Raw genomic sequence first — 24,245 nt, forward strand, 5'->3', positions numbered from 1 at the left:
GGATTACTACTTGTAGATAGTATCTTTTCCCTCATTGAATTCCCTTGGCACTTTTATCAAAAATCAGTTGAACATATATGTGTGGGTCTGATTTTGTTCTCTCAGTCCTGTGTTATTGATCTATAAAATAATCTGATGCCATACTGTCTTGAGTATTCTGCTGCTGCTAAGTCGCTTCAGTCGTGTCCAACTCTGTGCGACCCGAGAGACGGCAGCCCACCGGGCTCCCCCATCCCTGGGATTCTCCAGGCAAGAATACTGGAGTGGGTTACCATCTAGCTTTATAAAATTACCATGAGATGTAAAATAAATATTCCATCTTCTTGTTTTCCAAAATTAGTTTAGTTATTTTAGATCTTTTACATTTCTATGTAAATTTTATAATCATCATGTCAGTGTCTCTAAGGCAACTTGTTGATTACATTGAGTTTGTAGAACATTTCCACCCATAAATTAGGTATATCTTATTTAGGACATCTTAATTTTCTTGTCAGTGTTTTATAGATTTTTTAGTTGGCAGTTTTATAGAGATTTTGTGCATGTTTTTATAAACTTATCTCAAGTATTCTGGTTTTCATTCTGTCTTTAATGGAATTAATTTTTTTTTCAGATTGTTCATTGATAATATACAATAAAAGCATTGATTTTTTAATATTGAGCTTGAATCCTTCAATCTTGGTAAATTCACTTGTTTCTTTAAAAAAATAATAATAATTTGTCCGTACCAATTTAATTTGTGCCACACTGCTTGCAGTCAGCGTCTTAGTTCCTTGACCAGGGATCAAACCTACGCCACAGCAGTGAAAGCCCTGAGCGCTAACCACTGGACTGGAATTCCCTGAAAACAGAATGTATAGAATTTACTTAATGTACAGTCATGTCATCTCCAGTGCAGCTTTTCTCATGCCTTTCTTGTTTAAGTTATTGTTCTAGGAATTCAAATCGTTGGAGTATGTTGCTTTACGTCAGTACTTTAGCTGATAAATTCAGAAGGAATGATACAATTATAAAATGGCTTTTTCAGTAGCCCCTAATAACACTTGAGGTCTGGTCACCAATCAAAAAAGGATACTAAATCTAATAGATGGAAAATTGATAGGAAGATTTATAGTATTGTGGGCATATCAAATTGACAGTGTCTGAAACCACTCACTGTTGTTAACACTACTAAAAACTGGCACAATCAGACATTATGTGTCTGCCTATGTGATGTGGTAGAATATTCCACTAGTTCTTCAAAAAAAAACAAAAAAAACTTCTGTTTCTCTGTTGAATTCATGTTTATCTCACTTTCTTAAACATTTGGAGCATACTTAGAAATAGCTGTTTCAGTGTTGTCTGTTGATTCTCTCACTGCTGACAGCTGTAGATCTGTTTTTATAGATTGGTTTTTCTTTGGCTATGGATCATATAGTCCTCTTTGCATGATATTTTTGTTTTACTGGATGTCAGATTTCTGTGTTGCTGTATTCCAACACAGATTTCTGTGTTGCTGTATTTTAGAAGGCAATGGCACCCCACTCCAGTACTTTTGCCTGGAAAATCACATGGATGGAGGACCCTGGAAGGCTGCGGTCCATGGGGTCTCTGAGGGTCAGACACAACTGAGCGACTTCACTATCATGCATTGGAGAAGGAAATGGCAACCCTGGAGAATCCCAGGGATGGGGGAGCCTGGTGGGCTGCTATCTATGGGGTTGCACAGAGTCATACACAACTGAAGTGACTTAGCAGCAGAGTAGTATTAGGCTTTCTTCTGACATGTAGTTCACTTAATTGGAATTTGTTTGAGTGAGTGTAGCACTTCTTTGGAGAAGGCAACGGCACCCCACTCCAGTACTCTTGCCTGGAAAATCCTATGGATGGAGGAGCCTGGTGGCTTGCAGTCCATGGGGTCGCTAAGGGTCGGACACGACTGAGAGACTTCACTTTCACTTTTCACATTCATAAATTGGAGAAGGAAATGGCAACCCACTCCAGTGTTCTTAACTGGAGAATCCCAGGGACCGGGGAGCCTGATGGGCTACGATCTATGGGGTCGCACAGAGTTGGACACGGCTGGGGTGACTTAGCAGCACTTCTTTAGACTAATTTATCACATTGCAAAGGAAATAGATTTCTGAAGATCCTACCCAGTGTCCCGTGTATTATGTGGTCTTTCCACATAATACAAGTTATGTAGAATACATAATACAGACTCTTTACCATCCGAGCCACCGGGAAGCCCGGTCTTTCCACACCCCAAATCTGTCTCTGTCTTTTCAATTCAGTGACACTGGCAGACTCTGCTCGGTTTCTCCCTTTTTGCATTGTGGCCTGGAGATTACCTGTAATTAGTAAAATTGGGGTATTGTAAGGGCCGTCTTAGGTTTTAATTTCTTCTCTAAAGCATCCATACACATGCCCTACCTACTTGCCAAAATCTTGAAACTGTTGCTTAATGTGTTTTGTCTGATTTTCCTTTTTTTTTTGTTTTTTGTTTTTTCTTTCATGTAGGAGAGTAAATCTATTCCCTGTTATTCCATCTTGAAAGTAAACTTTTACATATTTGCTTTTATTGTTTTATGTACTACATAAGGTAGGAGTTTTGGTGGGAGGAAGAACAACAACAAAAAAATACAGGCTAGTGCTTAAGGAAAAACAGCAGGGATTTTTTTGTTATGTTAAAAAGTAAGTTCAAAAAAAAAAAAAGTAAGTTCATTTGGATTTTGATTAGTATTTTGTTGTAAACTAATATTTGTATATAATCATATACTTTGTGGAAAGTTGACATTTTTATAATAGCTTCCTTGTAAGTATATGCTATATCACTTCTTTTATTAAGCCCTATTTTCAATTCATCAATAAAATTGTATAGTTTTTTATAAGTGATTTCTGTATTTCCTTATTAAATAGTTTATGTTTTGGTATTTATAGTTTTGCTTGCATTATTAGTGGAATTTTAAAGTTATTTTTTATAGTGTTTTATTTATATATTTTATAATTAACCATGGTACTTAATTTCTATTTTATAGTATTTTAGATTGTTTTTATTACATATTAAGTATGTTAACCTTTTGTGTGTCTAGTATTTTTTTATACCCCACCTTTTAAAAAAATTCAGTTCATCTTTTAAAATGAAAATACCAGTATTTTCTTTGAGTGCTTTCTTCTTTTGATTTGCGTAGAATTCTTCCTTCCAGACAAATACATAAAAACTCAAATTTTCTTTGGGTACTGCTGCAGTTTTTATTTTTTCCAAAGAGCTATCCAGGGCCTCTAACACTATTTTTTTTTTTTTTAATGAGTCACTTCTGTATTTTACTTCATTTTTTAATATATTCAAGTGATAATATCTTTAAAGTTTTTTTATGTCTGTTATCTAATATCAGTTTCAAAAATTTGTTATTAAAAAAAAATCTTCCATGATTTTAGCGTTACTCTTCAGTAGGTGTAGTTTTGGGGCTCCCCTGGCGGCTCAGTGGTAAAGAATCGGTCTGCAATGCAGGAGACCCAGGTTCAATTCCTGGGTGGGGAAGATCCCCTGGAGGAGGGCATGGCAACCCACTCCAGTGTTCTTGCCTGGAGAATCCCCATGGGCAGAGGAGCCTGGTGGGCCACAGTCCATGGGGTCGCAGAGTCGGACATGACTGAGCGACTCAGCAGCAGCAGCAAGTGTGGTTTTTCTTTAATTCAACACATACTAATAAATGTTCAAAATTTGAGATTAGGTAGATATCTTTTATAATCAGTTTAAGAGACTGGTTAAAGGCAGAATTTTTAAAATAATTATCACACTGTGTATTGAGGCCACATATCTGGGCAAGTAAAAGAAGGGGGGTTTTTTTGTCTTTAAGAAAATCTTGAAGTGATAGAATCACAATTTTTTGGTTAACATCTAAGTTTTTTTGGTTCATTTTTTTTTCTGTATTGATACATTTTATAACCTTTGCTAAAGAAATATTTTTCTGTTTTTATAGTTTTGGTAAGCAGTTTGGAGGAAAAAGAGGATGTGATTGTCTTGTATTAGAACCTTCAGAAATGATTGTGGTAAGAACTTTAAAAAATGTTGAATTCCTTTTTGTTACGCTTGACTTTCAACTTTAAATGTAGTGATCTTTTAAATACTCAAAAAGGTTCCATTAATGTGACTTTTTAAATGTTTTACTAAGCAGCATCAAACCGTATATATTTATATATACCTAGTTTGATGCATTTTCACCCACTTAGAATATTTTTTCTGATTCTTGAGAGAATTTGAATGATGCAGTTATATCTAAAGTATTACCAATTTGGTAATTCCTTTACTACATTCACCAGAAAATTTAAATAAGAGCTCTGAAAGGGAACCCTGACTTTCCTATTCAATATAGGTAATAATCTTTGAGCATCTGTGTTCTGTACCCTGGACTTAAGAGAAAGAGATAGAAAAAAAGAGACACAATTATATCTAAGAAATGCTTTACATTTTAATATTTTAAGAGTATGTTTAAGGATTAGTTCTTTACTTTTTCCCAAGAAAGCTAGGTAGTTGATTTAACTTTAGAAAATAAGACTCTTTTCCCTCACCATTTGAAGAATCCAGAACACAGCTCTCTTTTACCTTGTTCTGAGATGACCTTACTAGGAAACAGCTAATACTGAATGGACGCTTTGTCCTACTAGCATCTCATGTAGATGATCATGTCATCTGATTTGATTTAAACTATTGAGAAATGAGGCTGAATTCTTAATATAGCCTTTTAATATCAGGGTTCAAAACTAAACTACTTTATTTCATAGTGTTATAGTCAGATTGACATCTTCAGCTAGATTCTGTGATCTCTTTGCCAGATTGGATCATCTACATTGTCATGAGCTTAGTGTCCTAAATTTCATATAAGCAACTGGATTTTAAGCTCCTAAAAGGCTGAGATCAGTTTTTTTTCCATTTGTGTCTTCGATAGTATTGCAGAGTACTTCCAATATAGTAAATAAACATTCAGTAAATTTTACTGGTTCTCAAGTTTGTTCAAGGCTTAGACTGTGTATTGTATTATGTTTATTTTCTTTTAAGTGTTGGTATACATGGCATATCTATTAAGGCCTCAGAACTCTTTCTTTCAAATAAGTGCATTGAGAGACATGCTAGGAAAACTGCTTCAGGCAGTAGGGTTTTCTCATTTATTTGTAATGTGTATTTCTCATGCTTTATGGAAAAAGAATGGTGCTTTTGCCATAGTGTTTTTGTATGCAATTGAACCTTAGACAACATGGATTTGAACTGCTCAGTCCACTTATGCAGGTATTTTTCAGTAGTAAATTCTGCAATACTACAGTGTGGTTGGTTGAATCATGTATACAGAGGGCAGACTATAAGTTATATGTGGATTAAGCAACACCTTGTACATACTTTTGTTTTATTGTGGTAAAATACACTTAGGGAATTTACTATCTTAGCCATTTTTAAATGTAGAGTTCAATTTATTAAGTTAATTATTAAATTTATATCTATCAATTTTCATTTTTAATTAAAGGAAAGAATTGTACTTATCTTGCCCCAAGCCTGGAGTTAACCTTTTCTATGAGGAGATCTGCTTGCTTTTAGTGGAAAGCAGTATTGAGATGCCAAGATCTGGCAGCTGATTGTTTTCATTGCTTCAGGTGCCTCAGTGCTTGTAAGGCCTTTCAGTGAACAGAGCTGGAAAATATACATCTGAGTGTATATATATACACACACATACATACACACTTACATATATACCTCTGTATTTATTTCTTTTATATATATCTATAAAACCTTGAGTTAATTCTCATATTCTTTTATTTGTACCTTCTTTCACTAAATGGTGAGAAACATGGTCTCCATTATCATCAAAATATTTACCTAAGACAGTTTTAAAATTGCTTGCTCATAACAGTGTAGAAAGCACCACGAGCTAGAGTATTAACATATACATATATACTTATTTCAAGTGTACAACTTATTGATACTACAAATGTGTACCACTTATAACCTATCTGTCTATCAAAATATAAAATATTTGCATCATCTTCCTTACAAAGTAAGGAAATATTCAGAGAATTATAGGGGCCTTGCAGAAGGACAGAGAAAGGCCAGTGAGAGAACTAGATTAAAGGATCTCCCTTTGGCCAAATATGGGACTATGAGAATCCAAATAAAAATGTGTAGTAATTAATGGTACCTTCCTGTATAATAAAGAATTTATAAATTCTAATATTATGAATGAATGAAAAGGAGAATTTCTTCCTGATAGTCAAATGCCAACTAATATGTCTTAAAGGAATGACTCAGTTAGAAAATAATCGTGTGTTAGTCGCTCAGTCGTGCCCGACTCTTTGCAACCCCATGGACTACAGTCCACCAGGTTCCTCTGTCCATGAGACTTTCCAGGCAAGGATACCGGAGTGGGTTGCCATTTCCTTCTCCGGGGGATCTTCCCAACCCAGGGATCGAACCCGGGTCTCCTGTACTGCAGGCAAATTCTTTACCGACTGAGCTACAGGGGAAGCAAATGTTCGTTGAGAAATGGGATACTTACATAATCTCATTTTTATCTCCCCTCAAATCATTTATGAAGGGAAAAATTACCAAATTTTTGATGGGGAAACAGAAGGATATGATACCACTGTAACAAAACTTATTGCTACTGCTATCAGTATAGACATAACGTGATACCATACTACTCCTGATACAGTGCACTGAAGAGGACAGGACATTATGTCTGAGAAATATGCCTGCTGGAAGTGCATGCCTGAAACTAATCATTAAGAAATATCAGACCAAAAAGACGTTTTTCAAATTGCTGGCTTATATTATTCAAATATCCCAATGTCAAGAAACATCACAGAAAAACTGAGAAACTGTTTCATGTCAAAGGAGAAAAAAAGATATAACTAAATGGAATGCTTTTTATCTTGCTTTAAATCTTGGAGGCAGGAGAGGGTCATAGCTATAAATGATGATGTTGGCACAGTTGAGATCTGAACTTGGACTGTGGTCAGTGGTCCCCAGCCTTTTTGGCACTGGTTTCATGGCTGACAATTTTTCCAGCCACTAGGGTTGGTGGTGATGGTTTTGAGATTATTCAAACTATTACATTTATTATACACTTTATTTCTCTTAATATTACTACATCATCTCCACCTCAGATCATCAGGCATTAAATCCCAGAGGTTGGGGGTACCTGAGTTAGATACTATTGAATTTCCTCTTTTTGATTATTTTGGGGGGGTTGTATAAGATAAAGTCTTTGTTCTAAGGAAATACATGTTGACACATTTTCGGGTCAAGAATCACTTTCTGTTCAATTTATACTCAGTGTTTCAGAAAAAGTATGTGCATATATACAATTTTAAAAATCACCCCAAAAGTCACATCAACTGTATATATTTATGATTGGTAATTTTTTAATTCCATAACTCTGTCATATTGATGAGCAGCCTAGGTAAAAATGCATTATGAGTAATAGAAAATAATCTAAAATAATATTAAGATTTTTCTTTCTGAAGTTCTTGAGGATTTTATTTTCATTCCACCATTTGATGAATCTTAATTTTGTTTTTTAGTTTTTCACTACTGTTACATCCTTGAAATACAAAATTGTACTTAACATTTTGTAACAGTACAGATCTTTGATACCTCAGTGTATCTTTTAGGTGAAATTATTTACAGTTCATAAAAATGCTTGGTCCCAGTGTGTACTTGGACAAGTATGTACATATGTATTTGGTCTGAGTATACATAAAGTAACATGTTTACTATTTTGACAAGTGCTATCAAATGGTTTTATTACGTATATATTTATACAAATGTCATGAGTAACCGCTGGTGATTGGGAATGCCTGTTTCTGAACACCTTCCTTGTTACCTGATAGGTTAATCATCTCAATCTGATACATAATAATGAAATCTTATTTTAATTTGTGCATATTCTCATACGCTTTACAGAAGGCTTATTTTTATTATCCATGTCTCTTTCCAGTTTTTCTACTTGGATTACTCTTTATTTGTGTTCATAAGAACTTTTTATTACTATATAAATGAACACTTTTGTTATAAGAGGTTGTTTATCATTTTATAACTAGTCTAAAGTGAATTTTGCTCCTTGAAGAGGTTCTCTCAGGGTTACTTGAGATGCTGTCTCCCGGGCTTGAAGTCCTAAAAAATTCCTACCAAGTAAAACATAACTCTCAAAAAATTAAAGTGAATTTTGTGTCTATTACAATTTATTTTTTTTAATCTACTGAGTTTTTTTAACTCTTACAACTTTTTGGTTTGAAGTCATACTAGAAAGACCTGATGACAGGATTATTGAAGTTTTAAAATCTGTATTACTTTATTGAATTTTATCAGTTCATTGTTTTAAGTAAACTTTTAAGTCTTACTTCTTCTGGGCAACTGAAGACAGTGGTAAACACTTAACTGTCTCCAAATAAATTTCCTCCAAAAGCAATGTAGTACTAAAAGCAGGGTGTAAGAAATCTATGCACAAACCGTGCCCACGAGCTTGAAAATAGTTGTAAATATAAAGAGAGAAATCACCAGTTCCCAGCTTGCTATCTCTCTCACTTCATCTTTACTCCCAACCCTCCAACAAAACTTCATGATGAGTAAAGGCCAACCATCCAGATCTATAGAAAACCCAGAAAATGGAAGCTAGTAAATGGAGAAATGGTTGGCCTACATTGCAAGAAGACTAATTCTACACTAAGTGTGAAATACGCATGTACCTGTGCGTGTGTCAGAACAGAAACTACATTATTTAAAATTATGAGTGATTGCAGAATAGTCATCTACATGCAGAGTTCAGGATTAAGACAAAAGGTTTAAAAAAGGGAACAAGCTCCCTTTGGCATTTAAGTGCTAAAGAAGCACATGGGTAAATTTTAGTTTCCTGCAAGCTGAAGTGAACACAAAATCAGGTTTTGCACCCTGCTTCCACTAGCAAAATGAAAAAAATAGCTTAAAACATCTGTCCTTCAAAGTATTTGACAAAAGTGGAGTGTGCTTAGTCACTCAGTCATATCTGACTCTTTGTGACCTCATGGACTGTAGAGTCCATGGAATTCTCCAGGCCAGAATACTGGAAGTGGGTAGCTCTTCCCTTCTCCAGGGGATCTTCCCAACCCAGGTCTTCTGTGTTGCAGGTGGATTCCTTACCAGCTGAGCCATAAGGGAAGCCCAAGAATACTGGAACGGATATCCTATCCCTTCTCCAGGGGATCTTCCCAACCCAGGAATTGAACTGGGGTCTCCTGCATTGCAGGCAGATTCTTTACCAACTGAGCTATCAAGGAGGCCTATTTGACAAAAGAGGTGCTATTAAATGAGGGATTTCATAAGATATCCTAGTATCACAAAAAGGTAAAAAACGAAACTTGACAAATCTATGTATCAATATTATAAGAATGATAATTCTTACATGTCAGCTAAGAAAAAGTTTCTCCCTATCCTAGTCATGCAGATGAAAAGTGGCTGCACTCCAGACAGAATTAAATATATTCAGTCAACTAATTGAAGTATTAAAAAACAAAAAGCATGTAGAATCAGAAATTTAAAAACCAAGAAAAGAAAATGCTTCCCCTCCCCCTCCAGAAAAAGAGTAAAAAGAGTATAAATTTAGTAAGGAATGGATAACAAATCTTTTAGAAAAAAATAAATTGTAAGCTTCTCCCAGGGAAAATCAAGTCAAATGAAAATTTAATAAGGTGTATCGAAGAAGGTCAGGAAAGAACCAAGGAAATGAAAATGACACACAGGATAAAGTAAAAGTGTCAGAAATATGGTTACATACTTGAAAGTCACTAAGAGAGCAAATCTTAAACCATCTCACTACAAAAATGGTAATTGTGTGACATAGAGCTGTTAGTTAAAGCTATGGTGGTAATCACCTTGTAATATGTAAATATATCAACAGTGTTGTACACCTTAAGTTTATACATTGTTCTGTTAGTCTTAAAACTGGAAAAAAAGTGTCAGAGAAAATAGTGTGAGAAATAATTGTGAGAAATAATAAATAAGGAAAACAATACAAGGATTAAAGGACATTTTAAATGTTTAAGTACAGAAGTGATCCTAAAATAAAAATACAGGTCTTCCTAGGCACCAAAAAATATTTTTTTTTTATTAAAAAGCAAGGAATACCTGTTTCTCAGAGAAATAAGTATAACAAAATACACCTAAAATATTGTCACAGAATTGAGACTGAAAATAGATTAGTCATACCAATAAATGCGAATGTGCTTAATCCACCGTAAGGCTACACCTTGAAAATTTTAAACCTATCAAACAACTTTCTGTCAAAGGATAAGTGAATATGCACTGAATTGATAGAATTTGCAAAATAACCATAGTGAAAATATACTATCAACCTATGGAATATATCAACCTATGGAATACATCTAAAAGTGCTCAGAAACTAAAGGGAATAAAAAGCAGACAATATGAACCAACTCTCAGGAGATCCAAATATTACAGATAACACATAGACATTTTAGCGGAAGATTAGAAAATATAAAATGAAAAAATTAATCCCAAACTCTACAACTTGAAACATAACTTAAAATCTCATCTAGGTTAAAGAGAAGGTAAAACTTAGCTGAATAGAGACTTAGGGAATTGAATGATAAGCAGGAAGAAGATAAGAGTCACCTCTTTAAACAATAGTGGTTTGAACTGGGCAGGTCCACTTACATGTATAGTTTCATTTTGTGCACACTACAGTACTACGTGATCCACAGTTGCTTGAATCTGTGAATGTAAGAGCTAAGGATACAGAGGACCAGCTGTAAAGTTATACACAGATTGTAAACTGCATGGAGGGTCAAGTGCTACTATGCCCCGCAATGCTGAAGGGTCAACTGTATACAGGTCCAAGGAAAAATAAAATAGAATGGAAGATAGACAGGCAATAGAGTGAAAAAGTCATTTTTTTTTTCCCCCTCATTTTATTTTCTGGACTAATTTTTTAAAACATTGAAATATGGTTAATTTTATAGTTAGTGCTGTATAGCAAAGTGACTCAGTTATACATATATGCGTTCTTTTTCATATTATTTTCCATTATGGTTTATTGTAGAATATTAAATACAGTTCTCTGTGCCATACAGTAGGACCTTGTTGTTTACCCATTCTACATATACCAGTTTGTATCTGCTAATCCCAAACTCCCAATTAATCCCTCTCCCACACTTCCCCCTTGGCAACCACCAGTCTAATCTCTATCTGTGATTTTGTTTCTGTTTCATAGATAAGTTTATTTGTGTCCTATTTTAGATTCCATATGTAAGTGATACCGTGATATTTGTCTTTTTCTTACTGACTTCACTTAGTATGATAATCTTCAGTTGTATCCGTGTTACTGCAGATGGCATTTTACTCGTTATGGCTGCATAAGTATTCCACTGTGTGTATGTACCACATCTTCTTTATTCATTCATTGATGGACATTTAGATTGCATCCGTGTTTTGGCTGTTGTAAATAGTATTGCTGTGAACACAGGGGTATGCATGTATGTATGCTTTGAATTATAGTTTTGTTTGGCTAGATACCCCTGAGTGGGAATGCTGGATCATATAGTAATTCTATTTTCAGTTTTCTGAGGAACATCTGTACTGTTTTCCGCAATAGTGTAGGAAGGCTCACTTTTCTCAACACCCTCTCCAGCATTTATTTGTAGACTTATTTGGCCATTCTGAGATGACACCTCATTATAGTTTTGATTTATATTTCTCTAATAATTAGTAGCGTTGAGCATCTGTTCACATGCTTGTTGGCCATCTGTATGTCTTCTTTGGAGAAATGTCTCCAGATCTGTTGGGTTGTTTCGTTATCAAGTTGTATGACCTGTTTGTATAATTTGGAAATTAAGCCCTTGTCGGTCACATCATTTGCAAATATTTTCTCCCATCCTATAGGTTGTCTTTTTGTTTTGTTTATGGTTTTCTTTGCTGTGCAAAAGCTTGTTTGATTAGGTCCCAGTTGTTTGTTTTCATTTTTATTTCTATTCCTTGGGAGACTCAGAGTGAAAAGGTCATATCCTTGTATAATTGGAGTCATAGAGGACAGGAGGGAATAACCATATTATTATAAGTAAGAGATTTTTCCAAAACCAAAAAGATGTCATCTCACAGATTTTAAAACTCTACAGGATGAACATAAACTCTTAACAGGATAAATACAAGCTACGCAAAAGCACATCATAGTAAAACTATTGAAAACAGAAGTAAAGAGAAAGTCATAAAGCTAGAAAGACAAAAGAAAAAACACTTCCAAAGGAACAGTGGTAAAATACAGCAGTGATTTTACCTTCATTAGTTACAGAATTTAAAGATTTTCACATAGATGCTAAGAAAATGTTTCATTCAGTTCAGTTCAGTCGCTCAGTCGTGTCCGACTCTCTGCGACCCCATGAACCGCAGCATGCCAGGCCTCCCTGTCCATCACCAACTCCCGGAGTTCACTCAGATTCACGTCCATCGAGTCAGTGATGCCATCCAGCCATCTCATCCTCGGTCGTCTCCTTCTCCTCCTGCCCCCAATCCCTCCCAGCATCAGAGTCTTTTCCAATGAGTCAACTCTTCCCAAGAGGTGGCCAGAGTACTGGAGTTTCAGCTTTAGCATCATTCCTTCCAAAGAAATCCCAGGGCTGATCTCCTTCAGAATGGACGGGTTGGATCTCCTTGCAGTCCAAGGGACTCTCAAGAGTCTTCTCCAACACCGCAGTTCAAAAGCATCAATTCTTCAGCGCTCAGCCTTCTTCACAGTCCAACTCTCACATCCAGTGTTTCATTAGTAGACCAGAACTCATTTTACTAAACAAAAATTTTTCAGGCAGAAGAGAATCTCAGATGGAAGCACAGAGATGTGGAACAAAGGACAATGGACAGAATAAATATATGGGTACATGTAAATGTGTGTTGGGCTTCCCTGGTAGCTCAGGGAGTACAGAATCTGCCTGCAATGCAGAAGACCTGGGTTCAGTCCCTGGGTTGGGAAGATCCTGTGGAGAAGGAAATAGCAGCCCACTCCAGTATTCTTGCATGGAAAATCCCATGGACAGAGGAGCCTGGTGGGCTACAGTCCATGGGGTCGAAAAGAGTCAGACACGACTGAATAACTAACACTTTTTGCTTTCAAATGTGTGTTGCCTGCAGGTATGCTTTTTTTTTTTTAATTGCGTATTCCTAATAATTTTTTTTAAATTGAAGGTTTGTAGCAGCACCACATCAACCTAGTCCATTGGTGCCATTTTTTATTATTATATTTGTTACAATGATCTGTGATCAGTGATCTTTGATGTTACTATTATGCTTGTTTTGGGGCACCATGAACCGCAGCCATATAAGATGGTCGGTAAATGTTGTGTTTTGACTGTTCTACCAAACTGACTGTTCCCCCGTCTCTCTTCCTATGCCCAGGCTTCCCTCTTCCCTAAGACACAACAATATTGAAATTAGGTCATTTAACAACCCTACTATGGCCTGTATGTGCTCAAGTGAAAGGAACAGTTGTCCATCTCTCAGATTAAATCAGAAGCTGGAAATCATTAAGCTTAATGAGGAGGGCATGTTGAAATTAAGATAGGCTGGAAGCTAGGCTTCTTACAAACACTTACCCAAGTTGTGATGGCAAAGGACAAGTTCTCAAAGGAAATGAAAAATCTTTACAGTGAACATATGAACAGTAAGAAATGAAACTGCCTTATTGCTTATAAGGTGAAAGTTTTAGTGGTCTGTAGAGAATATCAAACCAACTATGACATTCCCTTAAGCCAAAACATAATCTAGTGCAAGGTCCGAACTGTCTTTAATTCTGTGAATTCTTCTTTTAGCTAAAAGGCTAAAAGAAGTGAGAAAGATGCAGAAGACATGTTTGAGGCTAGCAGAGGCTGGTTCACGAAGTTAGGGAAGCAACACTCTGCATAATAGTTATATAGAGAACGCTGTATCAACAGTAGAATGCATCTGCTTTTCAGGTACACATGGAATATTTTTAAAAGTTGACCATAGGTGGAACATCAGACTCAAAAAAGATTTTAAATTTTAGAATTTATAGTTTTTGACCACCATGGAATTAATTTAAAAAACAATTACAAAAACAGAACTGCAACAGAATACAACTTGAAATTTAGGAGTGTATATTAAATCAGTTGTCAAAGAAGAATCACTGTGAAAATGAGAAAATATTTCTAGCTGAATGAAGATGACATATCAAAACGTGGAATTCAGCTTACATCGTTCTTGCTGAGCAAGAAAGGTAGCATTTAAACCTTAATGCTATGAGGATTAAAGGCTGACATTACATGAGTTTTCACATCATGAAATTAGAGAGAAGCAAACTATACCAACATAAATGAGAAGCAAAGAAATAATAAAGATAAATACTAAAATCAATGACCTGTCAAGCAGACTTAAGAATCAGCAGAGGCGTAAGTTGGTTCTCCAAAAAGAATAATAAAATTGATAAATCCCTGTCAAAAATAATCAAGATCAAAACAGATATTACATAACCAGTGTCAGGAGTGAAAAAGAATATAGTGCTATGGACCTAATGAACTTAAAAAAAAAATAATAAAGGATGTTATGAATATTTTAAGCAAATAAGTTTGAAATTTTAGAGTCAAATTCCTCAAAGTACACAGCTTAAAAGAACTGGCACACACCCTTACACAAATAGAAAATCTGCGTAATCCAATATCTAGAAAGAAAATGAACCTGAAATTAAATAGCTTCTCATTTAGAAATTCAGACCCACATGGTTTCACTGATAAATTTTTTAAACAAACATTTAAAGAAGAAATGACACATAAAGTCTAACAGAAAACAGAAAAATTAAATATGTTTCCTTAGCCCAGTTTAATTTCTTTTAATTGAAATACTTTGAAAGCAAAACCTAGCAATATTACTCAAAAAGTATTACAGGTCATTTTTTTTTTTTTTGATGAAAGTATATTTTAAAATTTTCAAATATTAGAAAATCAAATCCTAGTGATACATATATCCATACATATGGCAGAGTTGAATTTATTTCCAGAGCTATGGGATTGATTTAGCATTTGAAAATCAGTGTGATTCATTATATTAATATCATTAGGGGGAAAAGTGAGATGATCATCTCTATTGATAGAAAAACAATCACTTGATAATACTCCAAGTTCATTCATGAAGACTTTTAAAACTTTTAGCAGGCTAGGAAAAGAGGAGTGCATTTAGGCAAGAGGAAAAAGATTTGAAATGAAAATATAAAACTGTCACAAATGATGTGATTTGCGTATAGAAAATCAAAAGCCGCATGTGAACTCTAGGAATTAATAATCATTTCAGCAAGGTCTTTCAGTACTTGTTCATATACAGAAATCAATTCTATTTGTATTTACAAGTAATAAAATATTAGAAGAATAGAATTTAGTAAGCAAATCACTTATGCCAAAACATCCATATTCATCAGAATAAATCTAACAAAAGTATAGGAGATCTCTATGAAGAAAACCATAAACAAAATTTGGGCTCTTAGCTCTAAGTCAGTTGAAAGAATCCATTTTTATGATATAAATTGTCTCCATATTGATATAAAATTCAATGTAATCCCCATGAAAATCCCAGCAGATTGTCTTATGGAGATTAAGAAATTGACCTGACATAAAATTGGGTTGACCAAAAAGTTTGCCTGGGTTTTCCCATAATGTCTTACAGAAAAACGTGAACTTTTTGGCCAACCCAATGTTTATGTCAGGTAATAGTTTCTATAGTAACTGTATTTAATACTGAGCTTCCCAGGTGGCACTAGTGGTAAAGAACCTGCCTTCCAGTGAAGGAGATAAAAGAGACACAGGTTCAATCTTTGGGTCTGGAAGATAACTTGGAGTGGGGCATGGCAACCCACTCCAGTATTCTTGCCTGTAGAATCTCATGGACAGAGGAGCCTGGTACAGTCCTTGGGGTCGTAGAGTCAGACACAACTGCAGCGACTTCGCAGGCACGCATGCATGCATATATAATACTTTAGCGTAAACCAAACAATTTTCAAAAACTTTGCTTTTAAATACTCTCAAAAAATTCAGCTTGAATAAAAAATGAGATGCCACATCCTCAAATAAGGAGGACCTTTATCATTCATAAAGGTATTTCTTTTCCTTAGATTATCTTGTAAATTTAATTAGAGTCCAGTGAAAACTACCATCAGAATGGTGGTGGTTTTGTGCCTAATACATTTGGAACAATAAAAAAGCAAGAGCTTGAACAAACCTGAGAAAGAGGAGCTCTTTTGTGGGACCTAGTAAGTTTTAAAAATAGTTAAAATAATTCAGAAAAAAAGGGAAAAAAAAATGTACTCTTAAAAAACCTGAGTGAATTTAATATATGTAAAATAGTTGGTTTAATTCTACTGGGAATTTTTATTTCTGGTGACTTTGTTGTTGTTCAGTTGCTCTGTTATGTCTGACTCTTTGCGACTCCATGGACTGCACCGTGCCAGGCTTCCCTGTTTTTCAGTAACTCCTGGAATTTGCTCAGACTCATGTCCATTGAGTCGATGATGCCATCCAGCCCTTTCATCTTGTCATCCCCTTTTCATCCTGCTGTCAATCTTTCCCAGCATCAGTCTTTTCCAGTGGGTTGGCTCTTTGCATCTGGTGGCCAAAGCATTGGAGCTTCAGCTTCAGTCCTTCCAGTGAATACTCAGTTTGATTTCCTTCAGGATTCACTAGTTTGATCTCCTTGCAGTCCAAGGCACTCTCAAGAGTCTTCTCCAACACCACAGTTCAAAAGCATCAATTCTTCAGCACTCGACCTTCTTTATGGTCTAATTCTCACATCTGTACATGACTACTGGAAAAACCATAACTTTGAATATATGGACCTTTGTGGGCAAAGTGATGTCTCTGCTTTTTAGGATACTGTCTAGGTTTGTTACAGTTTTTCTTCCGAGGAGCAAGCGTCTTTAATTTCATGGCTGCAGTCACTGTCTGCAGTGATTTTGGAGCCCAAGAAAATAAAAGTCTGTCACTGTTTCCATTTATTTCCCATCTGTTTGCCATGAAGTCATGGGACCAGATGCTGTGATCTTAGTTTTTTGAATGTTGAGTTTTAAGCCACCTTTTTACTCCTGTTTTACCGTTATCAAGAGGCTTTTTAGTTCCTCTTCACTTTCTGCCGTAAGGGTGGTGTCATCGGCATAACTGAGGTTATTGATATTTCTCCTGGCAATCTTGATTCTAGCTTTGCTTTATCCAGCCTGTCATTTCGCATGATGTAGTCTGCTGACTTTAAAAAACACTATTTTGTCCATGTCTTTTTAATGGGGTATCCATGAGGCGTGAAGGAGTCAGTAGTTTAATTTTTAGTAGTAATGGCAGTATTATAGAAGTTTTTTATATGTGTCTGTAGAGACACATTACACATAATTACATATGTGTATGTCACATGTAATTATAATCAATATATGCATAAACTTATAAATCATCTATACATACATCACTAGGAACCAAGATTATGTAGTATCAGGAAATTGATGGTAATGTTAATACGGTTAAAGCTATTACATATGTAAATACACATGTGTATAGTATGAAGAGAAATGATTTGTCATTAAGATTTGTAATTAATATACAGTTAGTAATATATATGTTAAGATCTTTAAGAGTCATTTTTCCCCAATGACTAAGTAAAGCTATAGGGCAAAATTTGAATATATCATCATTTGTCTTAAAATTATTTCCCAGGTTGGTTCACTTTATGAAAAAGTGTGTTTCTTAGGGCTGTTCATTGAAAAAGCTTAGAAGTAGTTTTATTAATTCTTTGTGGCTATAAGAGCGAGCCCAGATTATGGTCGGTAAATATTATTTCCCCACTAAAAGGATATAGTGAGAGTGAAAGTCGCTCAGTCGTGTCTGACTTTGCGACCCCATGGACTATACAGTCCATGGAATTCTCCAGGCCAGAATACTGGAGTGGGTAGCCTTTCCCTTCTCCAGGGGATCTTCCCAAACCAGGGATCGAACCCAGGTCTCCCGCATTGCAGGTGGATTCTTTACCAATTGAGCCACCAAGGAAATAATAGATTATATATCACATGTGGAGTAAGAAATGTATTAGGCTATCAATTCGTGTCAGAAAGCAAAGAAATATCAAAAAAAATTGAGAATTCGTCAGAAGTTTGTAACTTAAAAGGGATAGCTTGACTATCAAAAAATAGTGTTAAAATTTTTTAGCAGAAAGTGTTACTCAGTGGTGTCTGACTCGGTGACTTCTTGGACTGTAGCCGGCCAGGCTCCTCTGTCCATAGAATTCTCCAGGGAAGAATACTGGAATGGGTTGCCATGTCCTTCTCCAGGGGATCTTCCCAGTCCAGGGATCAAACCTGAGTCTCCCACTTTGCAGGCAGATTCTTTATTGTCTGAGCCACCAGGGCAGCTTTTAGCAAGAGGGGATATTGAAATTGATGAAAACCTTTTTTCTACATTTGTTACAGTGATCTGTGCCTTTTTCTCCTTTGATTTCTTAATATTATTATTAATAGATTTTTATAATATTAAACTACCCTTTGTTCTTGTACTACTTAAAGGCTGTGGTGTAATTTAACAGACACAGATCCCATAACGCAGACCACGACTGTTAATGGTAACACTGTTTTCAACATTGAGTAGTCTGTTTTTAGTGATGAGGAATGTGCTGTGGTTAGTTGTTAAGTCGTCTCCAACTCTTTGTGATCCCATGGACTGCACTCTGCCAGGTTCCTCTGCCCATGGAAGTTCCCAGGCAAGAATACTGAAGTGAATTGCCATTTCCGTCTCCAGGGGGTCTTGCCAACTGGGAAGTCAAATCTATATCTCCATTGACAAGCGTATTCTTTACCAGTGAACCACCAGGAAAGCCCCTTACATACCCAGTAAAGGCTTGACCTGAGCTATTTGTTATATTTTTTCTGTTCTTCTAGGCTTAACTTGATAACTGAGTTTAGGATTCTTGCATTCATTATTTCGTAGTGAGATGTTACCTTGTGATTTACTTTCTAGGACTCTCTTTCATTTATGTATTCAGATTCTGTGGGCCTTGGGGCTTCAGAGGTGACTTAGTGGTAAAGAATCTGTCTGCTAATGCAGGAGACTTTGGTTTGATCCCTTGGTTGGAAAGATCTATTGGAGAAAAAAAATGGCAACACACTGTAGTGTTCTTGTCTGGAAAACCCCATGGACCAGAGGAACCTGGCGAGCTACAGTCCATGGGTTGCATAGAGTCGGACACGTCTTAGCAGCTAAACAACAGTTTCTGTCGGCCTTAGTACTTGAAGGCTGTTAACTCTTTTTCTGCATTTGATGGAAGATTTATTTTTTTAACTTGAAAAGATTCTTCCATTTACATCCATTGTGATTGCTGACAGGTTTGGGTTTACTTTTAACACATTATGTCATTTGTATATATTCTATTTTTTTCTCTCATTATTTTTGTTCTCTATATAAGATAGTGTGTTTTTTTTTCCACTCTCAACTCCCTCCCCCAATACTCCTTTAGATACAGTGTATTTGGTCTGTTCTTTTCATGCTAATTCTAGGCTACTTAAAAATAACTAAAGTTAATAAGTTAGCAAAGTTGATAAAAGGTTATTACTGGTGACTATTAACAAAACATAATTGCTTTTGACCAGTATTTTAGCAATACATACTGATGTCACAAATTTTGTCTGATAGTATTATTTTATGCAGCCTTTGTTTGCTCAGTTTAACCATGTATTTAACGTTTCTTTGCTTTTAGTTATTTCTTGGATTTGAGACTTTACTTGTGGTGCCATTTGTGTTACATCTTGAGGCACATCCTTTTAAATTTTTCTTTAATAAAGGGGTTTTGTTGGTAAACATTTCAGTTGGGTATATTGTTTTTTACTTTTTCTTTCTTTTGCCTGGAAATACCTTTATTTTGTATTAAGGATTATTTTGCTATGAATGCACTTTTAGGAGAAAAAAATCTTTTTTTTTATCAGCAGTCAATGTATTCTGTTTTCTGGTATCCATTGTTTTTTGAGAAGTCAGTTATTACCTTAATTGCCCTTCCTTTATAGCTGATCTTTATTTTTTTTCTGGCTGCACTGAAAATCTGTATATCTTTTCTGTGTGAATTTGCAGTTGTAGGTTATAAGTGTCAGGTGAGTGTATTCTCCTTGGTTCTGTTTCGTCACAACAAAGATTTGAAGTGACGGACATTAAAGCCCTCGGCACGTCACAGCTCTCGGGTCTTGGACGGACCATGTTATAGCTCTTAGGTCTCGAACAGACTGTGTTATAGCTCTTAGACAAATCAGTGTTACAGCTCTATTTTATTTAGAAAATAGCAAGAGAATGCCATGCTCCAGGCGTGAGGGGATGCCGACCCAAAAACGTGAACCAGCGCACGGGAGAGAGGGAGAGAGAGAGCAAGAGCCCTTTGGCTCCTCTCTTTGTATGCTTTTTCCTCCCCCTGGGCCTGCCCTATGTAAATTGGGCTAGCCAGGAGTGCTGTTTGTTCTCCCCAAGATCCTCACTCTGGTCCTCCGTTTTGGATTACTGTTTCCTATTCTGACTACCTAACATAAGTACACTGCTTCAGATTTGTTGGAGAGTTTTGAGCTGTTTTATTTTTTACTTCGGCTGTGCTAGGTCATTGTCGTGGCACAGGGGCTTCTATAGTTATGGAGCACTGGCTCTAGAGCACGTGGTCTTGGTTACCCCAGAGCGTGTGATCTTAATTCCCTAACCAGTGACTAAGCACACATTCCCTGTGCTTGAAGGTGGATTCTCAACCCCTGAACCACCAGGGAATTCCCTTTCATGGACATTTTAGAATAGCTTAGTAAAAATAATCTCAGTTATTTTCTCTTTGGACATCATCTTCATTTTTCTATTATCACCTTCTTGAACTTTGTTTAAATATGTTAAATATTTTCAGCTAATTCTCTGTATTTAAGATTTTTTTCTTCTTCTTTTTCATCTCATTCTGACTTTGTACTCCATACTGCTATTTTTTAGCTCTGTTTTCCTAGTTCACTAATTCTCTGTTTGCTAAGTCACTTCAGTCGTGTCTGACTCTGTGACCCCATAGACGGCAGCCCACCAGGCTTCCCTGTCCCTGGGATTCTCCAGGCAAGAACGCTGGAGTGGGTTGCCATTTCCTTCTCCAATGCATAAAAGTGAAAAGTGAAAGGGAAGTCGCTCAGTCGTGTCCGACTCTTTGCGACCCCATGGACCGCAGCCTACCAGTCTCCTCTGTCCATGGGATTTTCCAGGCAAGAGTACTGGAGTGGGGTGCCATTGCCTTCTCCGAATTCTCTGTTTAGTTACTTCTTAATGTCAACTTAAAAAATGTACAATGTGAGGGTTTCGAGTTAAGTTTTATTTGGGCAAAATGAGGACTGTAACCCAGGAGATAGCACCTCAGATAGCTCTGATAAACTGCTCCAGAGAGGCAGGGAGGAAGGTCAGTATGTTGGTGATTTGGGTGAAGGGAGAATCCATGCAATCAAGCATGTGTTATTGTGCAGAAGCTTTCTGCTAGTCAGGAGGAGCAGACTGGCTCCTCTAGTCTGCTAGAGGAGCTAGTCTGAAGCTCCTCATGAGGATGTTAGTGTTTTTCTGGATATGAGATAGAAGAAATGGGCTCATAAAGTTGGCTGCTGTAAGTATCTGACTATCTAAAGACCTATTCTTCATTTTTCTTTACTTTCTCTCTCTCACTTTGGGTAATTTCTGTTGACTTGATTGCATCAGGTCTAGTGATCAAAGGCATTCCTCATCTTTCAGTTCAGTTGCTCATTCGTGTCCAACTCTTTGCGACCCCATGAATTACAGCATGCCAGGCCTCCCTGTCCATCACCAACTACAGGAGTTCACTCAGACTCACGTCCATCGAGTCAGTGATGCCATCCAGCCATCTCATCCTCTGTCATCCCCTTCTCCTCCTGCCCGCAATCCCTCCCAGCATCAGAGTCTTTTCCAATGAGTCAACTCTTCGCAAGAGGTGGCCAAAGTACTGGAGTTTCAGCTTTAGCATCATTCCTTCCAAGGAAATTCCAGGGTTGATCTCCTTCGGAATGGACTGGTTGGATCTCCTGGCAATCCAAGGGACTCTCAAGAATCTTCTCCAACAGCACAGTTCAAAAGCATCAATTCTTCAGCGCTCAGCCTTCTTCACAGTCCAACTCTCACATCCATACATGACCACAGGAAAAACCATAGCCTTGACTAGACGGACCTTAGTCAGCAAAGTAATGTCTCTGCCTTTCAATACGCTGTCTAGGTTGGTCATAACTTTTCTTCCAAGGAGTAAGGGTCTTTTAATTTCATGGCCGCAGGCACCATCTGCAGTGGTTTTGGAGCCCACAAAAATAAAGTCTGACACTGTTTCCACTGTTTCCCCATCTATTTCCCATGAAGTGATGGGACCCGCTGCCATGATCTTCGTTTTCTGGATGTTGAGCTTTAAGCCGACTTTTTCACTCTCCTCTTTCGCTTTCATGAAGAGGCTTTTTAGTTCCTCTTCACTTTCTGCCATAAGGGTGGTGTCATCTGCGTATCTGAGGTTATTGATATTTCTCCCGGCAGTCCTGATTCCAGCTTGTGCTTCTTCCAGCCCAGCGTTTCTCATGATGTACTCTGCATAGAAGTTAAATAAGCACGGTGACAATATACAGCCTTGACGCACTCCTTTTTCTAATTGGAACCAGTCTGTTGTTCCCTGTCCAGTTCTAACTGTTGCTTCCTGACCTGCATATAGAGTTCTCAGGAGGCACGTGAGGTGGTCTGGTATTCCCATCTCTTTCAGAATTTTCTACAGTTTATTGTGATCCACACAGTCAAAGGCTTTGGCATAGTCAATAAAGCAGAAATAGATGTTTTTCTGGAACTCTCTTGCTTTTTCGATGATCCAGCGGATGCTGGCAATTTGATCTCTGGTTCCTCTGCCTTTCCTAAAACCAGTTTGAACATCAGGAAGTTCACGGTTCACGTATTGTTGAAGCCTGGCTTGGAGAATTTTGAGCATTACTTTACTAGCGTGTGAGATGAGTGCAATTGTGCAGTAGTTTGAGCATTCTTTGGCATTGCCTTTCTTAGGGATTGGAATGAAAACTGACCTTTTCCAGTCCTGTGGCCACTGCTGGGTTTTCCAAATTTGCTGGCATATTGAGTGCAGCACTTTCACAGCATCATCTTTCAGGATTTGAAATAGCTCCACTGGAATTCCATCACCTCCACTAGCTTTGTTCGTAGTGATGCTTTCTAAGGCCCACTTGACTTCACATTCCAGGATGTCTGGCTCTAGATGAGTGATCACGCCATTGTGATTATCCGGGTCGTGAAGATCTTTTTTGTACAGTTCTTCTTTTGTACAGTACAGGTGTATTCCTGCCACCTCTTCTTAATATCTTCTGCTTCTGTTAGGTCCATACCATTTCTGTCCTTTATTTTGCCCTTCTTTGCATGAAATGTTCCCTTGGTATCTCTAATTTTCATGAAGAGATCTCTAGTCTTTCCCATTCTGTTCTTTTCCTCTATTTCTTTGCACTGATCGCTGAAGAAGGCTTTCTTATCTCTTCTTGCTATGCTTTGGAATTCTGCATTCAGATGCTTATATCTTTCCTTTTCTCCTTTGCTTTTCGCTTCTCTTCTTTTCACAGCTATTTGTAAGGCCTCCCCAGACAGCCATTTTGCTTTTTTGCATTTCTTTTCCATGGGGATGGTCTTGATCCCTGTCTCCTGTACAGTGTCACGAACCTCATTCCATAGTTCATCAGGCACTCTATCTATCAGATCTAGGCCCTTGAATCTATTTCTCACTTCCACTGTATAATCATAAGGGGTTTGATTTAGGTCATACCTGTATGGTCTAGCGGTTTTCCCTGTTTTCTTCAATTTGAGTCTGAATTTGGTAATAAGGAGTTCATGATCTGAGCCACAGTCAGCTCCTGGTCTTGTTTTTGTTGACTGTATAGAGCTTCTCCATCTTTGGCTGCAAAGAATATAATCAGTCTGATTTCGGTGTTGACCATCTGGTGATGTCCATGTGTAGAGTCTTCTCTTGTGTTGTTGGAAGAGGGTGTTTGCTATGACCAGTGCATTTTCCTGGCAAAACTCTATGAGTCTTTGCCATGCTTCGTTTCGCATTCCAAGGCCAAATTTGCCTTTTACTCCACGGGTTTCTTGACTTCCTACTTTTGCATTCCAGTCCCCTATAATGAAAAGGACATCTTTCTGGGGTGTTAGTTCTAAAAGGTCTTGTAGGTCTTCATAAAACCATT

At 36.9% G+C, this 24,245-nt stretch overlaps 1 protein-coding gene across 1 annotated transcript in view; it reads left to right on the plus strand.

Moving 5' to 3' along the window:
- Positions 1-24,245, plus strand: part of RAPGEF6 (Rap guanine nucleotide exchange factor 6) — a 215,657-nt gene that overhangs the window by 53,440 nt on the left and 137,972 nt on the right. Inside the window, exon 5 of the mRNA XM_052644367.1 lies at positions 3,960-4,029. Within this exon, the coding sequence (XP_052500327.1) occupies positions 3,960-4,029 (70 nt within the window). The remainder of the gene's footprint in view (positions 1-3,959; positions 4,030-24,245) is intronic.

This window comes from Budorcas taxicolor, chromosome 7 (assembly GCF_023091745.1).
Source record: "Budorcas taxicolor isolate Tak-1 chromosome 7, Takin1.1, whole genome shotgun sequence".
Lineage (NCBI taxonomy): Eukaryota > Metazoa > Chordata > Mammalia > Artiodactyla > Bovidae > Budorcas > Budorcas taxicolor.